This window comes from Dermacentor albipictus, chromosome 1 (assembly GCF_038994185.2).
Source record: "Dermacentor albipictus isolate Rhodes 1998 colony chromosome 1, USDA_Dalb.pri_finalv2, whole genome shotgun sequence".
NCBI lineage: Eukaryota > Metazoa > Arthropoda > Arachnida > Ixodida > Ixodidae > Dermacentor > Dermacentor albipictus.
In genome coordinates, this window is record NC_091821.1 from 325,638,556 (window position 1) to 325,663,518 (window position 24,963).

A 24,963-nucleotide genomic window follows, 5' to 3' on the forward strand; every position below is an offset into this window, starting at 1 on the left:
GAAAAGCAGAGGCGACAGGACAGACCCCTGTGGGGTACCCCTGTCTCCGAGCTCCACAGGCTCTGACCGTTCATTTCCTATCCGGATAGTTGCTGTTCTATTGGTTAGGAAATCTTTGATATAACCGTAGGTCTTGCGGCCACACCCCGTCTTGCGCAGGTTCTCGAGCACGCTGGCGTGGGACACGTTGTCGAAGGCCCCTTTGAGGTCCAAAGCCAGTATACCCCGGGGCGCGTGCCTCGTTGCTTTTTTAATCACCAATTCGTGTAATTGGATCAAGACGTCTTGGGTGCCCAGGTGCTGGCGGAATCCATACATGGTCGCCGGCATCTGATTTGTCTCGTCCAGGTGTGCTTGAAGTCTTCTGAGAACCATGCGTTCCATGACCTTGCCCACACAGGACGTGAGCGAGATGGGGCGCATGTTCTCGATGGTCAGAGGTTTGCCGGGTTTAGGTATGAACCGTACCTCGGCCTCTTTCCATTCTGCGGGCAACTTCGAGCTTTCCCAGGTTCTGTTGATGTGACCCAGGAGCCCACGTGCCGCCGCATCACTCATGTTATTGAGCAGCTTGTATGTAATGGCGTCCGTTCCTGGTGCGCTCGCCTTATTACTCTCGTCTATGGCTGTTAATAACTCCGTGATGGTGAACGGTTCATCCAATGCCGGATTTTCCGGTCCCCCGTACTCCTCTCTCCGTCTTGAGGTAGATCGCCTTGAGGTCTTCAATGAGCCTTTGGCCGTTGCCATCGTAAGCGTTCAGAACTTTGGTGAGGTTGCGTTTGGTTGCGGTCTTGCTGCTCAACGGGTCGATCAGGTGTCTGAGCAGGCACCAGGTCTTGCGCGCCGACAGCTTTCCCTGCAGCCCGTCGCAAGTACTCATCCAGTTCTCTCGGCACAGCTTGGTTGCGTATTCAGCGATCTGTTTGTTGAGGAGCGCGATGCGTTTGACGAGCTTCTTGTTTCGTCGTTGACGCTTCCATCTTCGCGTGAGCGAGTGCCGCGCCTCCCACATGTGTGCTAGTTTGGCGTCGACGAAGGGCGTCTGCATCGTTGTCACAACTTCTTGAGTAAATCTGTCGAGCGCTATCTTTTGTTCTCGCGCCCATTCTGCGTACGTTTGATGTCTGCCCTCCTCCGCGTTTTCTCCGGAGGTCTCGTTTTCTTCGTCCGTGTGCTTGCGCATTCGGTCCCAGTCGGTGATCCGGGCTTTGCCGAGGGCTGCCCGGTACCTTGGTCCCTTGATCGTTACACTTATGATACTGTGGTCGGAGCCCAGGTCTACGTCTTCGTTCCGCCAGGCCACTTCTAGGGAGCCCGCCATCCACGACAGGTCCGGGGTGGTGTCCCTGTTGACGCTGTTTCCCTTTCGGGTGGCGATGCCCGGTTCATTAAGGAGCGCCATTTCTTGGTCCTCCATTGCCTTTGCTAGAGCCTTGCCTAGTTTAGATTGGTATTTGTAACCCCATGTAGTGTGAGGGGCGTTGAAGTCGCCTAGGACCAGAAGCGGCCTGTTCCCCGCCAACCTCTTCGCCTGGCTCACTGTTGTTTCAAAGTCGTACTGCCTTTGTGACGGCCTGCAGTATGCGCTCATCACAAACAGGTTTCCGGCACTGCCAATAGTCCTTGTGTGAACCTCGACCAGCGTGTGTTCGCAGCCCTTTTGCGCGGTGAGGTGCTGGGTGGCTGCTATGTTGGTGCGCACCAGTAACGCCGTCCCGCCTTCCGTCGGATCCGTGTACGTGACGTAACCCGGGAGTCTGGGTCTGCGGTGTGTCTCTTGTAACGCGATAATATCCGGTTTCTGGTCGAGCCCATCTAAGTGAAGTTGTAACTCGGCTTCCTTGGTGCGGATGCCCCTGCAATTCCATTGGTAAATGATCGTTGTTTCCCCCCCGCGGATTTGCTTTTTACTGTTCGGCGTCTGCGCCATCTTCCTTTGACGTTTTGATGCGACCGCGCCTGTACGCGATCGATTCCTTGACTTTATTGGCGCGTTCTTTCCTTAGTGCTGCGAACTTGTTCTTCACGGTTATCGTCGCTGTCTTCGCCGCCAGTCGTTCGTGCTTGACTGACAGGATCTTTATTTGACCCTCGAAGACCTCTAACCTGGCATTCATATTGTCGAGATTCTCGTTAATTTGATTTATGGCTGCGAGTATCGCTGCCAGTTTGCCCTCTTGCGGTGGTTGCTGTTGTTGATTTGACGTCTGCGGTGCCGCTGCTGCCGTCTTGCAGTCAGCTGTGGTTTCAGCGTCCATCGCTTCTTGAACATGCAATGCCTGGTGCATGGGCTGCGCCTCTCCTCTCCGCTCTTGGCGGGGCGAGAGGGGGTCCCTCCGCGGCACCTTGCGTTTCTCGTTGGCGTCCTCGGGCACCGGGCTCGTTTTGGTTATTTTAGTCGCTGAGCTGCCGCTAGCTAGCGCGTCTATTTTACTCATGAGTGCTCTGATCTGCACATTCTGTTCCTGAATCTGGGCGTTTTTCCTTTCGATTAGTCTTTTAAGTTCTGTACATTCGCCGCACTCTTGGCGTGTTGCGGCGTTTTGGCTAGAGGGGGCAGGTGGGGTAGGGTTGAGGGGTGGAAACTCTCTGTCGTCCCCTAGAGCGACGGAAGACCTGTTGGTCCAGCCCACCTTTTTCTCGGCGAGTATCCCTCGTTGGTTGGACTCGACCCGGGTTCTTGATCTGGTCCGGGACCTCGAACGGGATCCCCGGCGTCTTCCGCTCGAGCTACGACTGCCTCCTTTCCCCATCGTCTCCCAGCGGCGGCCGTCCTTGGAGCCAGCCGATGGCGCCTGGTCGGCCGTGTTCGGGCCATCCCGGGAACGGGATCTCGATCGTTGGCGGCTTTGGTGGCTGCCCTTGCGGGCCGGCGTTCTCGAACGGCTCCGCGAAGAGGTGCTGCGTTGGGCACGGCCTGCAGGACCTCTATCTTCTTGGCTACTGTCGTCGATGGCCCGGCGCCGTTCCCAGCGCCGGCGCCGCACCACGTACGGCGTCTTGAATTTTGCCTTACAGGCCCGGTCGGCGGTGAGATGCTTGCCCCCGCACAGGCCGCACTTGGGCACACACGCGTGCTCTTTGTCCGGGTTGGCGATGCCGCACCCCCGGCAGATGCGATTTTGGGGATTGGGGCACACGTCCATTCGGTGTCCGACGCGGCCGCACTGGTAGCAGACGTCGATCTGCTTGCGGTGCAGTGAACATTCAACGAGCAGGTTCCCGTAACGCACGTAATTGGGAACCTTGGGTCCCTCGAAGGCGATCACCACGGATCTGGTCTTGCCAATTCGTTTCGCCTGCAACGCCGTCGGGTTGTGCTTGTGCACCACTAGGTCTTGAATTTCTTGGGCGGTGTCCTCTAGTGGGATGCCTCGTATCACTCCTTTAACTGTTCCGTGAGGCGCCGATTCGTAAGTGCTCACCTCGTGGGCCGTTCCTCGAATGTCGATGCGTTTCACCATGGCGTACTTGTCGGCGTGCTCCCTCTTCGAGGTACTCACGACGATTATGTTCTGTTGATGGTTTGGACAAATAATATCTTCTCTTGCTGCAATTGCATCGACTTGGGCCGCCCCAGTAATGGCTCGGCTGATTTCGACCCGGGCCACATCGCTCACTTGAAGCCCGCCGCGTGGCCGCATTACAATCTTCACGTCTTCGCGCGGGAGGTCCGGCATTCTCGCGCCCTTGAGCAGCTTGCCCTTGTTTACTCGCTTCATCCTGTGACGAAGGCTCTTGTCGGTGGTGCCATCGATGTCATCGTCACGTCTGTTGCTGACGTCAACTGTGGCTTCGGCGCCATCTTGGCTTGCGTGGCTCCTTTGCTTCAACTTCTCGCCGGTGGTTTTCCACCCCTCGGCTCTCGTGAGCTGATCCGGCGAAATTTCTTCGCCATCGACCTCAATTCTCATAGCGGTCGACATATTGGGTCACTGTCCGCTTGTCAAATTAGCGATTGGTCGGTAATTGGCTGCGGCTCGATGCGGCCTGAGAGTAGGCCTACCGCTTCCCTCGGCCGAAGCCGAGGCCGGTGGGCGCTCTTCGTGGGTCACAAAATCGGTTCTAATTGCCGAATAAATGGACGCCTACCTCGGAATTGGGTATCCCGGTGGTCCACGTAGGTTCATACAACCGATCGATGCACTTTCATGAAGATCCGAGTTGAATAATCGGCGCAATTAGTGAAAATGCAGAGAGCTGACATGGAACACGTTCATTCAGCAACGCAATGGCTCATACCAATGGCTCATACCAGGGGGAGTGCAGCGTCTTGGCGTGAGCAGGCTTTCCAACACATGCAAACTTTACGCTTGCACTGCGTTATGGTAGCTGAATGCAGGCTGCTTCACAACACACGTGCGAATAGAAAATTCGCGGCGCTTGGCGATGAAACCTGCGTCAAGGGTGGGCGATAAACATGCACCTTCCGTTCAGCGTGCTAACAATTTTTTTAGGAGAACCCAAAGCACGCATTATTGATAAACTCCGGTAGTAATCGTCACGGAAGTGGTGAGAGCACAGCACTTGTTCTTGAGCGCTTGAAGTTGTTTCGCTTCACAGCAGTCTCCCACATAGCTGAAAGCTTCTCGTCTTGCAGGAACTAATGGAACATCGGAATATCGTCGCGGCCGCTGGTGATCGTGCAAGCGTAGGCTGCACAGAACGCCGGCATGATCGGCCTACAAGTTCAATTGATGCTGCGCACGTCAACTACCACTCCTATATACACACAAATAAAGGAATGTAGGGTCGAGCGATGCAGATTAGGACGGCACGCACGCAGAAATAAGCCCGGTCAGGCATGGTCGCGGAGACTGCGAAGGAGCGGAACACCAGTGTTGACGTCACTAAGCCGCGGTTTTCGGTCTCAGCTCGCATCGTCAGCGTCAGCAGCAGCACGCGGCGTTCGACGGGGGGTGGAGCTACAGCGCAATGTTAACTGACGATTGCGTCGCTCCTAAGTGAAAAATCACCCCCAAAATTTTACCTTCATGGTTTATAAGGTTCCCGCATCCGTATATGAGCGTCTTATTGAATTCTATAGACTCTTCAGCTTCTCTTTAACACTGCATGGTTTGTTCTAAGGAATAAACTTATTTTGATAGAATGGCATTAATTGACGAAATGCCGATTTTCTTTTCCCAGTGTGAACCTGTCGCCTTTTTACGTTAAGAACGACTCGATATATGCAAGATCTAGTGACACACTTCTTTTTCATGTATCTGCGGTGTTCATCTTTAAATTTTATTAGCATGCCAAAAGCAAGACAAACATCGCTGTTGCTCGGACGAAGGCAATCACTCGTGCCGTGTTTGTCAGCGAAGTAGATGACTTGCGAAGAGGTATAAGCTTGTAGTATTCAATTCTAGGTTTTTACATGTCTAGTCGTCACGATGCGATTATGAAACGGGCCGTAGTGGTGAATGCTGCATTAATTTTCACCACCGGAGTTTTTTTAACGTAAACCCAAGTTTATATACGCGAGCGTTCTTGAATGTCGCCGTTATCGAAATGCGGCTGCCATGCCCGGCCCGGATCTCACTCGTGACCCCGAGCTCAGCAGAGTAACGCCATAACCACGAGATAAAGCGGTGGCTTGAATATAAGCTCATTAAAAAATATGTCACTCGAAGTATCACACATTGCTACATCCGCGGTGGCAGAACTTGGAGCCATCCATGCCGCTATGACCTACGTCACCGAAGAGCCGGGACAGAAATGGGTCATATTTTGTGACTGTAAGGCAGCTTCACGGTGTCAAGTTTGCCTTGCGTCACAGAAAATGCGAGCAGATGATATCCGACATTAGAGAAGTACACCACCATGCCCTGGAAAAAGGGCACAAAATAAAAAGGACACACAACATAACCACAAAAAGGGCACAACCTCCCTACCTTTCCTCTCCTTACTTTCTCTCTCTTTCAGTTCGGCATACCGCTGTTTTTTATAAGAGCACAATCTTTCTCAGCGGAATCATCGCACGCGTACTGTCCGTTCCAAAAATGTGTTTCACATAATGAACGACACAGGAGTGGATTTAAGATTCACACGTTACACATATTTGACACCTTGCACGTAATAGCGCTAAATGAAGCGCTCTTTCCGATTGTCTGTGCTGTAGAAACTTGGAAACAATTAGATTTTATTAAGGGGTGTGCCTTTTACCACACTTTTAGTACTCCAACATGACACGCCAGTGTGACTTATATATGATGGCTCCTGGCTCCAAAGACAGTAACATATTTATTATGGGAGGCACAGCAGAAGCTGCGTTTGCAGCGAAGTCATCGAACATGTACGACTCGACAATATGTGCTCGATCAAAGGGCATCGTTTCTGCTAATGCCACTATCACATGGCAGATACACGAAATAACTTTCAAGCCAGAGTCAAGTTGAAAACATTGTGTGCTCTGCACACATCGGCGTTGTTGTTGATATGGCCACTTGGTACAATGTTCTTTCGATGCTTTTTAATTTTTAACTCTCCATAGAAAGTAGACGAGAAACTGTCAATTCCAGCTTAGCTTTGTGCTTCCTATAGGCTCCAATAATTTAAAGTTGGCGTCCATTTGAAATATGCATCTATCTAAAAAGAAAACCGGTGCAGATTTTCTAAGAACCAAGTAGTAGCAGGCTAGAGGGCATTAGCTCAGGCCGACCTCTCTGTCTTCTTTCAAATAAATTATCTATCTAGTCTCAATTCAGGGAGTGAGTCCTTAAACATTCCCTTTCGGAGCTGGTTGCCCTACCATCAGCGTTAACTCCTGAAGAAACAGCCCATCGCTGTGAATGAAGCCACCCAATGTTACGGCCACTTTTTTGTGGTCCTATGACAGCATCTTTGTCTAAGTGAGTAAAATGAATCTGGGAGTGTCGTTACTGCTAGAAAAAAAAAAACTGACACCTCTTCTGTACAAAAGAACAAAGAAACTGTTCAGCTCTGTAGTATTTTACACATTAGGGCGAATGAATCATTAAGTGTGCTGAGAAATAATCTGGCACTTCGCCATTGGTCATGACTTGGACCACTGCTTTTCTAACTGCAATATGCTACCTCTCAAGGTACGCCAAGACGAGAAAAAATTGGTACGTGGCGCACGCGCACACACACACACACACACACACACACACACACACACACACACACGCACGCACGCACGCACGCACACACACACACGCTCACACACACGCACGCGCGCAAACACACACACGCACACAGGCATACACGCACGCACGCACCTATCATTTCTGCAGAGATTCAAAAAGAGAAGTCGAGAAGCAGCTATAGATAAAGAGTCAGGGCGCTGGCATGGTCGCCGCCGCGATCGCAAACGTCGCCTCTCCACCTAGCTCCTGAAGGTGCCGTCTGGCTGCACTAGTTCGAGCCGGTGGAAGAGAGGAAGCAAATGTGGGTGCTCCACCGGCCCCGCTCCGTTGTTGTCGGTGGCGCGTGGCAGCAGGCGCCGAGAAAGCACGTAATTGCACGCCAACGCTGTTCCAATCTACTGAGCGGCAACAAAGACCGCTCCTGGCTTATCCACCGAAGCCACTCCACTTGGAGCCGCTCGCTACGCGCTCTCTATAGGCTGCGGGCTAGTGCGAACGGGAGAGTGCGGTGCCGGCGTGCGAACGAGAGGGTGAGAGACGAATCCTCCCGCCTCCCCCACAATTCGCATTCTTGTGCTTTCACTATCTTACCTTCGTATAAGGACGCGCGACGCGGAAGACGTGTGTTTTTTTCGCGGCCCAGTTTTCCTGGACCTTCACTAGCAGCCGTCTAGCCACTTTGGGAATCTGCCTGCCTCTTGTAGACTACTTGGTTTATCCTTTGTTTTTTTATCGTTTAAAATAAACGGCCCGTCAGAGTTCAAATGCCGAGACAACGGCGAAAGGTGGGGGATTTTGGACGGCGGGCGTCTTCGTGAAAGTAGAAATTACAGCCCTCGATAAGAGAGAACATGTTACACGTTACTGGAGACAAGGCGGAACACCCGTCGCGCTGCGAGACAATGTATTTCAGTTGGGTAGTATTTGACGATAGTAAATAACAACAGAAATTGAGAAAAGTTACTGAAAATCTTTTCAGTTTATTGTCGAGCGTCTAACGTTTTGTTTATAAAATGTGTACCCACATAATAAACCGCCCACTCGTGTTTCTGATTTCGCAGACGACTCATCGTGCTGAACAGTGGTAATGACTTGATGCAACTTTATAACTGTTTTGTCTCTGGCTATCCAGGTACAACGAATGTTAAAATGGTCTCATGACAGCCTACTTGAGCGTCGATGGTAAAACAGTATTCGAAACACGTCAGATAAACTACAACAGCTATATGTTATGCATGAAGAAAAAGTGTTTCGCAAGTGCCGTTGAAACATTGTGTTGATAAGGAATCAAGCATTCCTAAGGTAATCAACCACCTCACCTCCTTGCCCACGTCGCCCACGTCGCCCACCTCGCCTGCCTATTCAACACTTCGCAAAAGGTTTTTGAACAGAATACTAAGGCAAAGCAGAAAGAGAACAAGATAAGTTCACTGATCCTATAATTCCAAGGCTTGCATCGATTTCGCACATTCTGCTCGCTCGTAATGTCGCTGTTTCTCGGTTCGATTTCGGTGAAAATCAAGTCTATGAGTAAATTTTCAGCGTTTATTTTATGATGACATCGTGCATTGAAACGCTATTGACTGTGGAAATTAGTTATCCTAACGCTTTTGCGCAAGTTATCGTTAGAAAATAGTGCAGAACGGAACCAAAAAGCATAAAGCAAGTGGCCTTGTTCCACAACAGTTCGATTGCCTGCATCGCTTTCCTGCTGGTTAGGCCTCCATGTACACAACCTAACGCTCCTTGCGTAAACAGAGTTGTTTTTGTTCCTACGAAACAAATCGAGTTTGGCAGCATTTCAGGAAATGGTCATGTAGTGAAACCTTCACTTGCCTCTTGCGGAGCAGTGCTCAACGTCGTCCTTTACGCCATATATTTCAAGAAATATCCATTTTCCACGTGCCCTAAAGCAAAGCATGGGAAATTTGACTAGCGTGAGATACGCTTAGCCACGTGGATCCGTTCTGCGCGGATAAGTGTACAACAACATAAGTTACATCTTATTGACCTGCTTCGGCCTGTGTGTAGCAGCGTGTAAGCTGCAAGGTAGTGTATTGTAGGTAATTGGCTTTTCGAAGGGCCCCACTTCAATTCAATTTTTTGTGCGCGGTGTCACTGGCTTTCTGTTCCGGTGACTGCAAAGTGGAAGTGTTTTCTCAGTGAATCTGATCCTTGAAATGGGCTCTTGAAGCGTGAGCCCTTCGGCTGAACTGCGCCAGATGTCTTCTGCAATGTTGTTCTTAGGAATAGACAGCGACAAAAAAAAAAGGGTGGATGGGTCTGTGGTACAGGCTTTGAGTCACAAAAATGAGAAGAACAAGGAAGCAGCCTCGTCGAAAGCGTGTCTTTATTTTTGCCAAAATGTAAGAGGAAAGGAAGAAAATAAAACGATTGATCTATTTTAGAATCTGCTCATATAGCTCCGCTTTGCGCAAGTTCTTACTGCACCAAACAATAAATATTCGCCAATTGATGCCCCATATTTTTCTGTGAACCAAGCCTACAGAAACCCGTCCAGCTATCAGGCTATGTACCTTATGTGTCATGGACACTTAATGAGATTAGCAAGGTTATCATCTACATATGGTCTAAACTGGCTTATGTCTTTCAACCAGTGCGACCTCATGACAGTAACCAGCTAGTCTGTTTGACCGTCGAAAATTCACGGACGATTACTATACTCCCTAATGCGAAATTTAATTGTAGCGCAGCTCTATACGTGTTTTCATTTCGCGATATATTGAGGCAAAGAATTTGAGAGAGTCATGCAGCAGAGTCGGTGATCATCGAAAATCTTATCTGCAGGGCAAGCGCGTCGGCTTTCATACATGACTCTTCAAAGGTTCCAGTGTAATCGATGGTTGCCTCGTTGCTTCGAGAAAGTACTACGAATCGCGTCGCGCATACAATCAGACTACAAAACGATCGTAAGCCATGACACTTGAAAGAAGCCGTGAACGAAATCAAGCTAAGCCAACCAAACAAGAGTGAGCGAGACCTGACGCGAGCAGACAGACAACAGTACGAAACGAGCGGTCTAGGCCTAGACCGGTTACGAGTACGCGTCTAGTGGTTGGTCGGGTCCGCACGGCGCCAGTTTCCCGCGCGCACATCAATGAACGGGCCGCTCAGACTGGCCTCCACCGTTAGCGTCTTGCGTCTTTCATATCCCCCTCCGCGTTCGCATTTTCATCTTTCGCTGTGCTCGTTCCCTCGGTTACGCCGCCGCCAACTCCACCGACAGCGACGCTGACGCTCGCCGCAGCAACGGGCTTCAGAGAGCTGCGCTCTGAAAGCATAGACTTGCGTTGACTCGAGTGGGTGCTTGCCTGGCTCAATCAAGTCGTTTCTACAGAAAGAAAATGAGAGACATGTTATCTATAGGGTTCCTGGTCCATGGATTGCTGCTGGGGACCTCATTCGCTTTGCGGAGGCACCAAGGTAAGTTACAAAGGAAGAAGCCTAGTTTCCATTGCCTGTGACCATGAACTTTGGTGTCGGAACAATGGTGTTCTCACCTTATTGTGCGGCCAGATGTTCAGCAGTTGTTTAAACCACGGTGTAAGAATATTATTACACCGTGGTTTATACTATATTCATCTCGCGATGCCTTGCTGGCAGCGTCCACTAGCTCGCAGATATAGAAACCCACGGAAGCGACCTCTATCATACCTAGGTGAAGGTAAACGGCCTAGCCAAATCGGCTTCATCAAATCTTCAACAAACAATAGATTGGTCCGTGTTTAAATCACTCGGGGAAGACGCATGCCACCAAGGCTTTTTGTCCACGCTGCAATCCACACTGCAAGATGCTATGCGTTCATTTCGCCCATGGACGAAATATACGGATTTAGAAGTGAAAATACAGCGACCCCGTGCAATCTGCCGGCGAGCGGAACAATGACACAGGCAGATGAAATAATTTACGACCTTAAAGAGGCCAGCCGCATTCAAGAGAAAATTCAGCGTCGCATTGCTGTGCTGCAAAGTCAACGCTAGAAATGTTTTTGTGAATCTCTCGATTGGCGTGCATCTGTGTCGATTCTTTGGATAACAGTTTTCAGCATCGCCATCCATTTAAATATCTAGCCATCCATCAAGGACACCGGGAAGTCAACATAGCAGAATATAGCTCGCAAGCAATGCGGGCCTGACGTTCCAGCCTTGCACATCTATCCCTATTAACCCTGGCTCCCGAGATCGGCATATGGACGGTAATTTCTCCATTGACAAACTGGCAGCTGCACACACGTCTTGCAGGCGTCCTTTGTCCCCCGGGCCTGACGGTACCACATACTCTGCCCTCGCAATCCTTGGTCAAGAGAACAGAGATACACTCACCCTATACAACGCATCATGGCGTGATGGCTTGTTCCCTACCACATGGAAATGCAGTTGCCTTGTCCCCCTCTTCGAGTCTGGCAAAGCTCTCTTGGAATTGTCATTGTGCAGATTAATAGCACTGGCCAGCTGCTTCAGCAAGGTGATGGAGAGAATGATCCTCACATGGTTAGAATGCTACTTGGAATTTTACAACGTCCATCCAGAAGTAATGGCTGACGTTCGACGCAAACGCTCGTCAAACATATCGTTCTTGTTTTGTAACGTATGTATAGCAGCAGAAAAACTGAAACAAATCACTGCTGAGCTATTTCTTGATGCTAAAGGCGCCTACAGGAATGTAGTTCATCATGCAATTCTGGGCGCCTCAGGAGCTGTTCAGATTGATGGACATATCTTTCGCTGACTACGCAGCTCTTTGTATGAAATATCTTTTGCCTTAAGACGGACCGACGCCGTCTAGTTACACCTGTAATGGTGTACTGCAGGGTGGAGTACTTAGCCCTACACTATTAAACTTGATGCTTGTTGGTCTCGCTAAATCACAGTCGCAAATCAGATAGCTCTCTTTATATGTGGTCGACATTATGAATATGGGCTTGGGGAGTGACGCACATACAATTTTTCTCACAACTTCAGAAAGCTTTAACGGCAACGTCAACATATGTAAGAAGGCAAGGCCCGGAGTTTTCAACGGAGAAGTTGCGCTCGTTGCTTTTATTCGCACAGTAATGGCCCCGTGCGCATGCTGATCGATGGCCAAATTGCACCAAACACACGAATGCACTGACTTTTTGGTGTCATGGTCAACAGAGACTACTTTTGGAGCCCTCGCGTCTTGTACATGACAAAGATTTTGGCCGCTATTGTAGAGCTTCTCAGGTTTCTCGAGTGGTAGTCTTGGGGCGCTACACTACCATTAATGTTGCAATTATATACCGCACCATTTTTTGGGCTTCCTACGGTACAGCTTACTTATACTGGGAAATGCTTGTCGAAAAAAATTCGCAGACTTCAAAGTGTGCAAGCCCAAGCACTCAGAACGTGTCCAGGTCTCCCAAAAAGTACTTAATCAATCGCGACAGTGGTCATTGCCATATATTTTGCTATTGCCGTCTACGTTGCTACAGATGTCCTTAGAGCGCACATCCGACACCTGACTCTGGTTGCCTCACACAATGTAGCTTGCCCGTCTGGAAAGAGGCCATAATAAACATTTGCCAAAAGTATTGTAAGACATCAGTCGTATTTGCCAACACAACTCACGCCTGCTACAACAATGTCAGTACAATTGTTGTGTATGCACCGGCCGCAAGTACAATTGACGATTCTAGACATCAAAAACAAAGGTGGAACATGGTTAAAAGTTCTACAGCAAGTCACCTTGGAACACTCTTACTGCGTGCACAGAATCAGGCAGATGGTTCGGTAAAACTCAACAGCTCTGCTGCTGCAGTGATCATCCCAGCGAAATTTGAAGAAATCAAGTTAAAGCATCTTGTGCGACCATATCGACGGGTTAAGAGTTTGCTGCACTCCATGCTGCACTTGATTTCATTAATCAGGAGCCGCTGCAACAATACTCAGTATTCTACAATTCCAAGGCAGCTCTTCAATGCATACAAAGCCCACTGCAGCATGGACCCAATAAACAACTGGCCTAAAAAATTTGACAAACATATCATCTCAGCTATGGCAAAGGATATGCACTATGATATACTCTTCCAGCTGCTACCGCGACACTGCAACGTCAGTGGGAATGACTGCGCCGATGCAGCCTCTCTGCATGCGGATGAAAGCGGTTCATTGTATTCGGATTCCACTTACGTAAACAGACGCTCCGGCTGGATTGCGATTGATGTACCATGATTGCACATTGCGTCTGTAGGACGTGAACGTTCGCACCATGTGCTGTTTACGTTCCTTGGCTCCAGATCTGCAAGTACCTTTACCGCCTGGGTTATCACGACATGAACAGACCATGCTGTGCCGTTTGTGGTTATAAGTCGCATTTACAAGCTATTATACCTCCCTTATTGGAATGGCCAACCACCCCACGTGCGACACGTGCAACTGTGATGAAATGCGCACACACATTATCTGTGTCTAGTGCGCTGCAGTGCCGAGGGGCAAGTGATGCACAGAGTGCTGGACTAATTATTCAAAAGTCCGCTATCCCAACAAGAATCTCTACGCCAGTGCTCCCAAAGAAACTTCGCGCCGAAGGTTTTATTTGCACTACTAAGGTTCCTGAGGCCTACGTCTTTCATGATAAAATTTAAGAACGCTGAGAGTTAGGGTATCAAAATCTGCTGCCTTATTGATTACTTGTTTAGACGATCACTGACAGCTCTGGCTAAAATTTAAAAGCAATGAAAAAGGCAAAGTCCGAGCATATGTTTAGTGCTCTTCTACTTTCGTATCGATTAGGCATCCCCTTCGACGAAGAGAGAGAGAGAGGGAAAGATGATGAAGCAAAGGCAGGGAGGTTGCCCAAACTGAGCCGGGTTGATTAACCTGCATTGGAGAAGAGAAAGACAAGTGAAAGGAAAGACGTTCACACTATGCACGCGCTGACACGCAAGAAAGCGTTTAACATACAGTACGTCACAAAACGACTGGCGCATCGCAAGAATCGCAGCAGCGCTTCTGTGACTTTTCGCACCACAGGCACATGAGCCCATGGTGGCAGGACTTTCTCAACTGCAAAAGCACTGTCATCTAAGCGTCCTCAAGTTGTTCGAAGGGGAAGCCACTAATATGCCTGTTATGGACAGTCGCACAGGAGTGATTTTAATGTCTTCTCTATGGAACGTGTTTTCTTATGCAACATTGGCACTATCCGCAATTAATTGATTTCGTATACACGACACAGCGAGGTTTCTTCACGTCTAGAAAAAGTTGAGAAATCAGCGCATCAGTCATGCGTGGCCTGGTACATTAAATGAGGTCTTTTTCTGGGAAGCATAAATGGCATAGGAGAACAGCAAAATGGCAGAAACAACTTAAGTGACAACTACGTGAAAAACCAAAAGGGTAGGAAGCGTAAGAAACTGGGAACGCTTAGGAGTAAGTATCGACGTTGAATATCTCAGCAACCTTAGGCTTGCCTATGACATTGTTCTAGTCAGCAACAATGCAGATTAATTACAACAGATGATTGACGACCTTAACATAGAGAGTGTAAGACGGGCTGAAGATGAATATGCAGAAGACAAAGATAATACTGAATAGCCGGGCAAAGAAACAAGAGTTCAGGATCGCCAGTCTACCTCTAGAGTCTGTGAAGGAGTACGTTTACTTAAGTCAATTAATCACAGGGAACCCTGATCATGAGAAGGAAATTCATAGAAGAATAAGAATGCGTTGGATCGCATATGGCAGACCCGGTCAGCTCCTGAGTGCAAGCTTACCATTATCATTGAAAACGACGGTGTACATTCAGTGCATTTTACCAGTGCTCACTTATGGGGCAGACACTTGGAGACTGACAAAGAAGCCTGAGAACAAGTTGATGACCGCGCAAAGAGTGGTGGAACGAAGATTGCTAGACATAACGTTAAGAGACAGAAAGAGAGCGGTTTGGGTCAGAGAGCAAATGGGTATACACAATATTCTAATTGACATCAAGAGGAAAAAATGGAGCTGGGCAGGTCATGTAATGCACTAGTTAGATAACCGTTGTACCGTTAGGGTTAAAGAATGGGTACCAGAAGAAGGGAAACGCATTCGAGGGCGGCAGAAGACTAGTTGGAGTGATGAAATTAGGAAATTCGCGAACGCTAGTTGGAATCGGTTGGCGCAGGACAGAGGTAATTGGAGATCGCAGGGAGAGGCCTTCGTCCTGCAGTGGAAATAAAACAGGCTAATAATGATAATGATGTAGGAAACCATTGAAAAATCATCAATGAAAGCGAGGATTGTAAATTGTACATTGATGATGATGATTAATGAGTTTAATGGCGCAATATCTTGCACTGACTTTATTCATTCCAATTGTGCAGTGATATTGCTCTGGTACTTTAGTTACTTTGTTCTTCTGTTACGCCAGAAATGAACTCCCAAACACAAAAGACAATCTCGCAAAACAAAAATCAGTAAAAACGTATTTCCGCCTAGAAAGCTCCTGTTATTCGTTTTCAATATCGGGGAAGTCTCTGCGATGTTTTTAGATTGTCCTAAGGATGGCACAGTGCACTGACAACTCTGCACACCTGCTGAATCAAACAAAAACTTTTATGCGAAGCATATTACGAGGGCTCAACCCAGCTCCTCAGGCGCGGCGGTGACCATGAAATCACGTGACACCATGACGTCACGACAGAGGAGAAGTGGCTTTGGCTCAACTCTTGCAAGACGGGCTGGGTGGGAATCGAACCAGGGTCTCCGGAGTGTGGGACGGAGACGCTACCACTGAGCCACGAGTACAACGCTTCAAAGCGGTACAAAAGCGCCTCTAGTGAATGCGGTGTTGCCTTAGAAACGCGCTGTTTCTAAGGCGTGCGTCTCTTGCTCAGGCGCACATTTCGTTGCCGCGCCGAACGCTGCTTTGCTCGACGCTCACCGCGTCCAATGCGGGGCGCGTAGTCGCTGCCCTGTAGCCCATTGTCTTACACCCCTTGGCGGGTCGACGGGAACGCTGTCGCGTTCCACTCTTGAAGGCGAAGAAGTAATGCATGAGTTGTTTCTTCGTCTAGCCGAACCAAATATAGCCAAGCAACAGCAGTTCACCAGGCTAAACAGTGGTTCAACAACTAAAATAAAGGCTAGTATGCTTCGCATCCTGGGCTTAACCTTACCTAAGCCACAGCCATTTTATATGGTTCCGGTGGAATCAAATTTTATAATCCTTCAAACCATTGCACGTTTCTCGAATGATTTATTTTCGAAGCATAAGCCGCGTTTCACATAACTTCGTTACACCTTGCTGCAAGGCTCTAGGTTCAATATTCAGCTTCAAAAGGCAATTACGAGCGGGTTATTAAATTTAGTTTGGAAGGAAAGCGACACGCGTTGGTATCCATTTTGGATGTATGCGTTTGTGTGTGTATGCGTGTGTATGTTTGTGTGTGTACGTGCATGCGTGCTTACTGTCACCATATTTATATTGTCTTGTATTTTTTGTGCAACGGCACAAAAGGCATAGCACGAAATGTGACACGTACAACATTTCTTGACACAAAAACACTTTGGACTCTCTTTAAAGAGAGTGCTAAATCGTTCAGCCAGAAGAGATTACAACTCCAGGAAACTAACTTATACCATTACTGCCACCGGTGGCAGCTGGTCTTAAGCCTTATATGCGATTAGTTAAACAATTTACTTTCTTTGGTTACTCACCTTCGCCCGTTTGATTATTGTTTTGCAGTCTGTTCGTGAAGTGCGGCCAGTCTTTTCTCCGTGACATTTATGTGTGACAGTCGCGAAATAGAATAATTGCCGTCTCCAACGTTTTATTTTATTATTGCTTGACGCTGCTAGCCGAACGTGGGGAAGAGGAAGAGCATAATGCAGCAAGGTAATGTAAACGAAGAAGTTTGCCTACCGCGACTCGCTGTATATCGTTGACAAATACGAGCGGCTTCTATCAGTTTCCAGACAGCGAGATCCGACTTTATCGGGTAGCCGATGTAGCTCTTCGGCGTACAGTACCCGACATTGACAAGTTAGCTTAACCGGATGTGGCCGCATGGCTCTGGGTGGATGTGTGTCGGCTCTTGGCGCCTTCCTTCTGACAAGATATCATGCTGGAGGCACCTGCGTCCACAAGTAGGTGGCGGTAAGCATTGCAGTTTGTGTATTCACAGAAAGTCAACTATTAAAACCTAGATGCAACGGACTTTTGGGGACACTAACGCAGGGAACGGAGCATAACATGACCACCGGCACCTAGTCAAAGCATGCTATGTAATAAAAGCTCGGGTGGCAATGTGTGCACACTCGTACACCATTATGTCCTGGTACCCAAATAAGATGCTAGACGTGGGCTTGTGCCTTCGAGGTGCCGAGAAACTTAGCCGATAATGGCGTGATTCTACCCTTGATGTAATTCTTGAATGCGGTTTGTTAATCTGTTAGGATGAATTATGAGGCGCGATGGGTCCTCGCTAGAGCGATAGCTACGTCCTCTGCTACCGTCGGGGTACTGTTTTTGATGGTTGTCCGGTTGCTTACGCTTATATTTTTGTCTACAACTGCTACTGTGGCAATGCCATTGATATGACCCACGATATCGACATAGGCTGTGCGGATTGCTTTTGCTTTACCTTTTCTTCTTTACTCATGGTAGCTTGGATTTTTGGAGTATGACTCATTTATCCGTGATGTATGGATTTTCGAATTTCATGTCGTGGTTGACTTGTCTTTTTGTTAGAGTGCTTGCTAGCCATGTTGTTTGGGCTGTTAGGTGGGTTTCGTTGAGCTCCGGAAATGTGTTATGGACGTCCAGTTGCAGTAGTCTTTTGGCAGAGGCCAACAGGGAGAAGCTTAAGTCTTGCTTGTCGTTTTTCCAGTGAATGGTGTCTAGGTGCTTAATACAAGGCTTTGTCAAGTTCTAGTATAGGACAACGCACACCGTGCGGCTTACAACGAATGCCTGGACCAGGCATTCCAGTTGCCGCGGCTTAGCATACTAGCCTTGATTACACTGAACTGAATAGCCCACCTTCATTCATTAAACTTCAAGACAAGGGGATGAGCGCGAAAGGGGATTACAGGCGTGTTGCAGACGGTCGTCTTCCTTGTGGAAAGGATTAGCTGCAAATCAGCGCTGCACTGAACCAGACAAGTTGCACTGAACCTTCGACTACACTTCAAAGGGATTCAGCTCCCCTTAATCCTCGCCCTCTCTCACATACACCCCAACCCCTCTATGAAAACATTCACCTTAAGAGATGCAGAAATATTCACGTGCTAGAAAGTACAGAATAGTATGTAAAGATTACAAGCACACAGCTCAGCACGGAGAAAAGAATACACGTCACCAATGTAATCACACAAAAGTTACTACCCGCCGTGGTGGCTTAGTCCCTATGGCGTTGTGCTGCAGAGCTCAAGATGGCGCGTTCTCTCCCAGCCGCGGCGGCCGCATTTCGATGGGGGTGAAACTCGAACACGCTCCTGCACTTAAATGTAAAACCTCGGAAGTTAATCTAAAATTAATGAATTAATAGAGAGGTTTAGAATAGGGGCCCCAAACGTTTTGGGGCCCCATAGATATAGCGTCGAAGCCACTGCGCATGTGCGACACGCGGATTGCGTTTGGGTTTTGCGTTGGGAACGCTATGTCACTGATTTAGCGGGAGCCTAAATAGCGGCCCCAAAGGCTTTGCGTCAGCAAACATGGCGGCACCTATCGAAGCGACAGCTCTCACCTAGCATCAAACTGGGTTCGATTCGTGGTAACGCGGGAAGTTCGCAACCTAGGAGAAGTGACTGCGGTTATCGCTTGCTCTCTACTAGCGTGTGTTATGAAGATTGATTCATTAGACGCCGCTGATTGCGAAATGAATTGTGGATTTTATGGTTCGTAGGCCTAAGACGGCTAAGCTTGGCTGGTGAAGGCACGTAAAGTTGGTTTGCTCAAAACTAAGCACAACTAATTGTTTTGCTGCTTGCAGAATAACCTCTAAATTGTAATTAAACGCGAGTACATGCATTTCAAAATTACTATTCCTATCATAAAATGGCTTATTTTATTTAATTATTTCTAATAGCTTTTCTTTGACACCATAGTGGCGCTGTCAGCGCAAGATGCTATCCGCAATCGCAAAGCCCTATTCTAAACCTCTTCACTCTTGCGTGCCCCAACGCTAACACCCGCAAAGCTCTTTGGGGCCCCAAATTATTGGGGCCACTGTTCTAAAACATTCTATTCTAGGTACGGCCTTGTAACAGGGCGCATTATAGCCTGAGTCGCCACGGCATCGTGGAACTCTAGCTGCTACTATAACATGTAACAAAACAGTTTTGTCGTCGTTCGCTCTTGTTCGTCTTGGCCCGTGGCATGTGTCAGAGTAAACAAGAGCGTTTTGTTTATCGTAGCTGGAGAGAAACAAAACGCTTCTTTGTTTATCTACCTGTCTTTGTTTCCTTGTGTGTCGTACCTGGAGAGAAACGTAGTCCCTGTCTAGGCGTCCGTGTATCTTATGTCCTCTGAAAACCACTTGCCATGTGACAGGGTGGGAGCGCTACCAGGAAATGGTGCCTCTCATATTCGCAGAAAAGCATATTGCCTAAATAAAACGATCCTGTATGTCATATTACCAGTTACAAAGACGCGTATTCCCTCACGCTAGGTTAGACAGGATGCAAGCAGTACACTTCAGACAATCACAAACAGATTCTTACAGAAACCCCAGACTCATGCACGCCCTATATCCAGACAAGTACACTACAAACAGATGCACATCGTGTGGAGAGGTTGCCACACTAAATCACATGTTATGGGAGTGTCAGGACTTTACCAACAGGTCGGGCAGTGCCGACCTCTCCGTCTCTTCCACCGCCAGCCTCCGGTCGCGCTGGAAGACCGCACTGCTCAGCTCGAACCTGACAGCACAACTCTGGGCCCTCCAGCGAGCCGAGGAAGCCGCTTCGAGACAAGGTCCCGGAAACGCGACCGCGGCGGGTGCCCAGACCCACTAAAAGGACGCCAGACTCAAATCTTATTGATTTGAAAATAAAGTTTACTCTGTATGTCATATTGAGATGTCAAATACCTGGTAGTTTTTAACAATATTGGTATCAATGGGGCAGCTGGAAGTGTTTCAATGTGTTCCGCATTTTTGTCTTCTTTTCGTGACTACATTTCTGACTTACCACCAAGCGACTATATGGGATATTCCTTTTTACACGAGAAGCATGTAAATGTATAAAAAGTGAACGAACATCCCAAAGGGCACATCCGGAAAATAAACATATCATAAAATGACATAACACACCAAACGCTCAGAGCCACTAAATGCCGCAATACATCGCTTCAAAATAAAAATGAAATACCACATTCTATGCCACTCTGAACGAAGAATGGCATTACAAATGCTGTCTAATCTAGCATTAGTCGGGAATGTGACTGCTCAGCAGTGTCACTGCTCAGTAATATCACTGGTATCATCCAAGTTCTGTAACGTTTACAAAAAATTGCTGTTGGCCATGGTTCAAACAGGTGTTTTAAGAAATGCTGGTTTTTTTTTTTAGTCTTCGCGTATTTTTTGCCCTTAACCCAACTCCCTGTGCAGAGTAGTCATTGCAAGACCCCCCTGTACCGAGTAGCCAAATGGACACTTAATCTGGTTAACTTCTCTGTTATTCACCTCTTGTTTCCTCTCTCTTTGGTCTCCGACGAAGCCTCACTATATTTGGACACCAGCAGTTGTTCGTTACAGTACCTAGAAGGCATAAAAAATGGATTCCCAGAGTTTCGCGCATTGCATAGAGGACTGCTGTGGGGCGATATGCTCGCAGAAGAGCACGAAAAAACAATCTGTCTTTCCCTCTTACGAACCATTCCGACGAACGGCAGAAGCCACTGAGCAAAACAATGATGAGGACTGACCGGCCAGGCACGCGTGTCGGTAACACAAGAAGAGACCTCTTCTCGTATTCATTTTGCAGCTGCATTTTCCCGCATTTCTTTTTTCTGTTCTTATCACCGTCGCATTGTTGTTCACTTCTTGGGAGCCGTCGAAACGACGCGCCAGTGGATGCGATGTGAATGCGATGTGCATGTGGCAAGCCAAACGCAGCGAGGCAAGTATATCCTCGCGGACGCACTTCCCCCGCACTTATTTTTCTCACTGCTTATTCTTTACCGCGTGAACAACTACCTCATGTACCTCCGTATGTGCAAGAGTTCATCATACGGCGACCTTACTGTCAAGATGGCGCAAATGAACCAGATCATTGTAAAATCCAGCCTATAATCGAATGCAGTGTTTTAAGTAAAACATATGAAGTGTTGCAAAATTTGTGGAATAGTTCCCTTCAGCTCACAAGTTACGAAATAAATGTGCTACGAAATATACACAGTCATCATTCACTTCCCTTTCTTTCTTTCTTTCTTTCTTTCTTTCTTTCTTTCTTTCTTTCTTTCTTTCTTTCTTCCTTTCTTTCTTTCTTTCTTTCTTTCTTTCTTTCTTTCTTTCTTTCTTTCAAAAATATATCGTCTGTTTTGCCACACTTTAGCCGAGAATAGTTCTGGGAAAGTTGGTCACGTTTTGATTTTTCACGCGCCCTTTCTATTGCTTTCTTTTTTCTTCGTAAATTTAATAAGTGCACACATACATATATAAGCTCCACGAGCCTGGGACATGGGGCAAGAACCGTGCTGTTACTTTATCTTGAGAAAAATGGCCGCATCTGCTACATGTCATTGCTCGGGTTAGGTATTCCTCTGAGGTACGAAACACAATGATCGCTGCGCGATGAGGGCTGTAGATTTTTCCAGAGCAACGACCTCGTTTCACAATCCAAATATATCAACAATTATTTAGCGCGCACAGGCCTTGGACAGGTAGCCGTCACTCATTTACCATGAGAATAAGCCGCACGACTAACTACTCGCTCATATTATATTTGAACCCAACGTCATTTTTGCTTTGAACCGCGTGTTTCGGCTTAGTACATAACGAAATGTATACTAACTACAGAAAAGCAAAGAACAATAGCACACTTATTCTGCATTAGTGGCATATCTTTAGTCCAAAAGACTGTCCTGCAGACCACACTGAATTCCCCTGGGGGTTCACACCTTGAGCTATAGCAGGTAATTGAACCGTGGAACAATGCCACTTGATCATGCCCATGCTACGAATGCGCCCTTAACTTTTCTCAGGGACATAAGTGTCAACGAGATATTGCAGTATTTTTATATTGTGTTATATGCACGGTATGCGTATTCGTCTGGCGGCGGGGTAGGAGGGGAAGGGCGGGTTAAGTGCCGTACATCATGCGTTCATCATATCATTTATCATCTTCATCTGGAGGAGCATACTGGGCGTTCGGCCAGGCAACCCTCTCCAGTTTTCATTAAGAAGCCTCACAAAGAAAGGTTTGAAACGCATTGAAAAAAGCTCCCAAAATAGTAAAACAAAGGCCGGTGGTTGCGAGACGCTTACTGCGGCCGTAAACCCTGTTCCCTTAAGAGGATGAACTGATCGAGCTGATAGGTATTCATACTGAAGTTTCAGCTCGAGAGGTAGGCAAGTCACAAATACGGAGAGGGAGACCACCGGACATGAGTGCTGACTAACAGCTAAACGTGTAGTTCGGAAGAGTAAGTTAAGGTAAAAAAGAAGGACGTTGAGCAGGTTCCCACAAATTCATTGATTCTAATTTGCTTATTAAAGCTAACACTAGGTTTGCGTGTTACTGGAATTTCTAACTGCCTGAAGTTCATTCTAGTTGTCTAGTTGTGAAAAAGTGACATTTTCATTCGCGGCTATAGAACTGTGCAAAAGTTCCTCTCATTCTCTCAAATCTTTTTCATTTCCTTAAGCATTTAAATTTAAGCTGAAGGATTAATAGCTGTATAACTAACTAAATGTTCCTAGCCCCGGGCACCAACATCAATAACCGTTGGACAAATAAAGCTTATTCCTATCCTATCCTCGTTATATTCCCTTGTGATATATGTATGTATTGAGCTAGGTTTTCTTTTTATGTTGCTTTATAGCATTGTATTTGACTTCTGATTTGGAGCACTTCTGTCACGATGTATATCCCTCGATAGTGTTTGTTCTTTTTTCTTGTTCTTTTAGTTCTCGTTTATTATGATCTTCTTGTAGTTAGCTGTGTTTTTTATGTTTCAACATATTTATTGTTAATGGACCGTCCCATTGCAGTATCTGTCTTCGAGACTCTCATCTGCATGTTGCTCGTAGTGCACTTACACTGTATTTAATGAACTCTAAACTGAAATTGAAATTGGGGCTCACTTGCACTGCGCGGAAGCTTTACAGTGGAAGAACACGCGTTGCCTTACAGAAGTATAAACATATTGAGCAGTTTAATTGGGAAAAAATATATACAAGAAAGAGCTGACTGTTATTCCTCGTTAAAGAGATATAGTGAGAAAATCAGGTGGAGAGGTTGCAAACACGTGCTTCCTGCTACTTCCCTGATGTATGAGCTAAGGCGCTATGAGAGACGAAATGTACTTACAAAATATACTGATTAACATGAAAAAAATAAATGAAAAAAAATGTGGGTGACACGAAGTGCCACTTTAGCCCGAGGTTAAAGAAACAAAAATAAATCTCGAATGCACATGCAGTCAGTGCAAAGTAAACATAATGAATTGATAAAAATAAAATTCAAACGCCTAAACATTGGCGCTGCGTCAATACAAAGTTTCATTATACATAAAAATTGCCCAAAATTCGCAATGCCTTCCTTGCAATCTGTAAAGAAGACTATGGTCTATGAATAGACCCTAGAGCGAATTCAAGACTCTTCATTGTTGTAAACTATCTTCTTCTTGTCATTTGCAAAGGACATCTGCTTCTCACGCAATGGTAAGGTATGCTGGCTCAAACAACACCTCTCGTCCTTCGCTACACCGTACGGCTCACTTGCCGGCCCGATAAATTGGTTGCCTCGGGTCAAAGAAACAGTTGTGTGCCCAAAATTTGCCACGCAGCCATAGTGTAATAGCGGCAATGGATGGCCAAATGGGATGCACAAAGTGGCCCTCTGGGTGCATTCTGAGGCTCTTTTAGGTGTTTGTCGATGCAACAGCCAATCAGCCTCATGTATACCTGGATGCTTATGAAGGCAATACAGCAGACTACTCCTATCGCATGCCGGTCAAATTTGTAGGCATGCTTTAGCGAGCCTCTTCACTGACCTGTCTCTCTGCGCCCACATTCTGCCTATCTATTTTCCGCTGAAAGCACCACGTTGCTACAGTGCTCCTAAGTAGGTCTATATATATATATATATATATATATATATATATATATATATATATATATATATATATATATATGTATGACCCGGTTTGCTGGAGAAGTATGGGAGAAGCCTTTGCCTTGCAGTGGGCGTAACCAGGATGATGTTGTTGATGATGATGATGATGATGAAATATATACAAGCATCCTTTGCATTTCGCGTGCGATGCTCTACGAATTGCTCTACCGAAAGTTGTGGGATGGTTCCCCACCTGCAGCAAGTTGTTTTTTTCATGCACTTGCATTTCCATTACTGTGTCATTTCTTTATTTACATTTATTAAGCCCAAGTATTTTCACCCATGTTGTCCTTGGTGTCAGTGTTTGTTGGCTTCTTATGATATACCTAATAAAACTGTGGCCCCTCGGTTAACCCCCTTTCTTCTCGTTTATATATATATATATATATATATATATATATATATATATATATATATATAGCGGTTCTGGAAAGAGAAACGTTTCAAAAGTCGGGCTAAATCACTACAATTGGGCATGGAGCACGGCTTCGCGACATGTTATGTTAGTTTATTTCATCTTCCAGGTTCTATAAAG

General features: G+C 47.0%; 1 protein-coding gene across 8 annotated transcripts in view; it reads left to right on the top strand.

Annotated features, from left to right (window-relative positions):
- LOC135910189 (uncharacterized) overlaps nt 1-24,963 on the top strand; it is a 328,772-nt gene that overhangs the window by 196,137 nt on the left and 107,672 nt on the right. Inside the window, exon 1 of one of the 8 annotated variants that reach the window (XM_070531646.1) lies at nt 10,442-10,559. The exons of 6 other annotated variants lie outside the window; for them this stretch is intronic. In XM_070531646.1, coding sequence (XP_070387747.1) covers nt 10,481-10,559 — 79 coding nt within the window. In that variant the 5' untranslated portion in view covers nt 10,442-10,480. Of the gene's footprint in view, nt 1-10,441; nt 10,560-17,032; nt 17,239-24,963 lie in introns of those variants that run through there. One more of the 8 variants, XM_070531645.1, reaches the window with a different exon arrangement.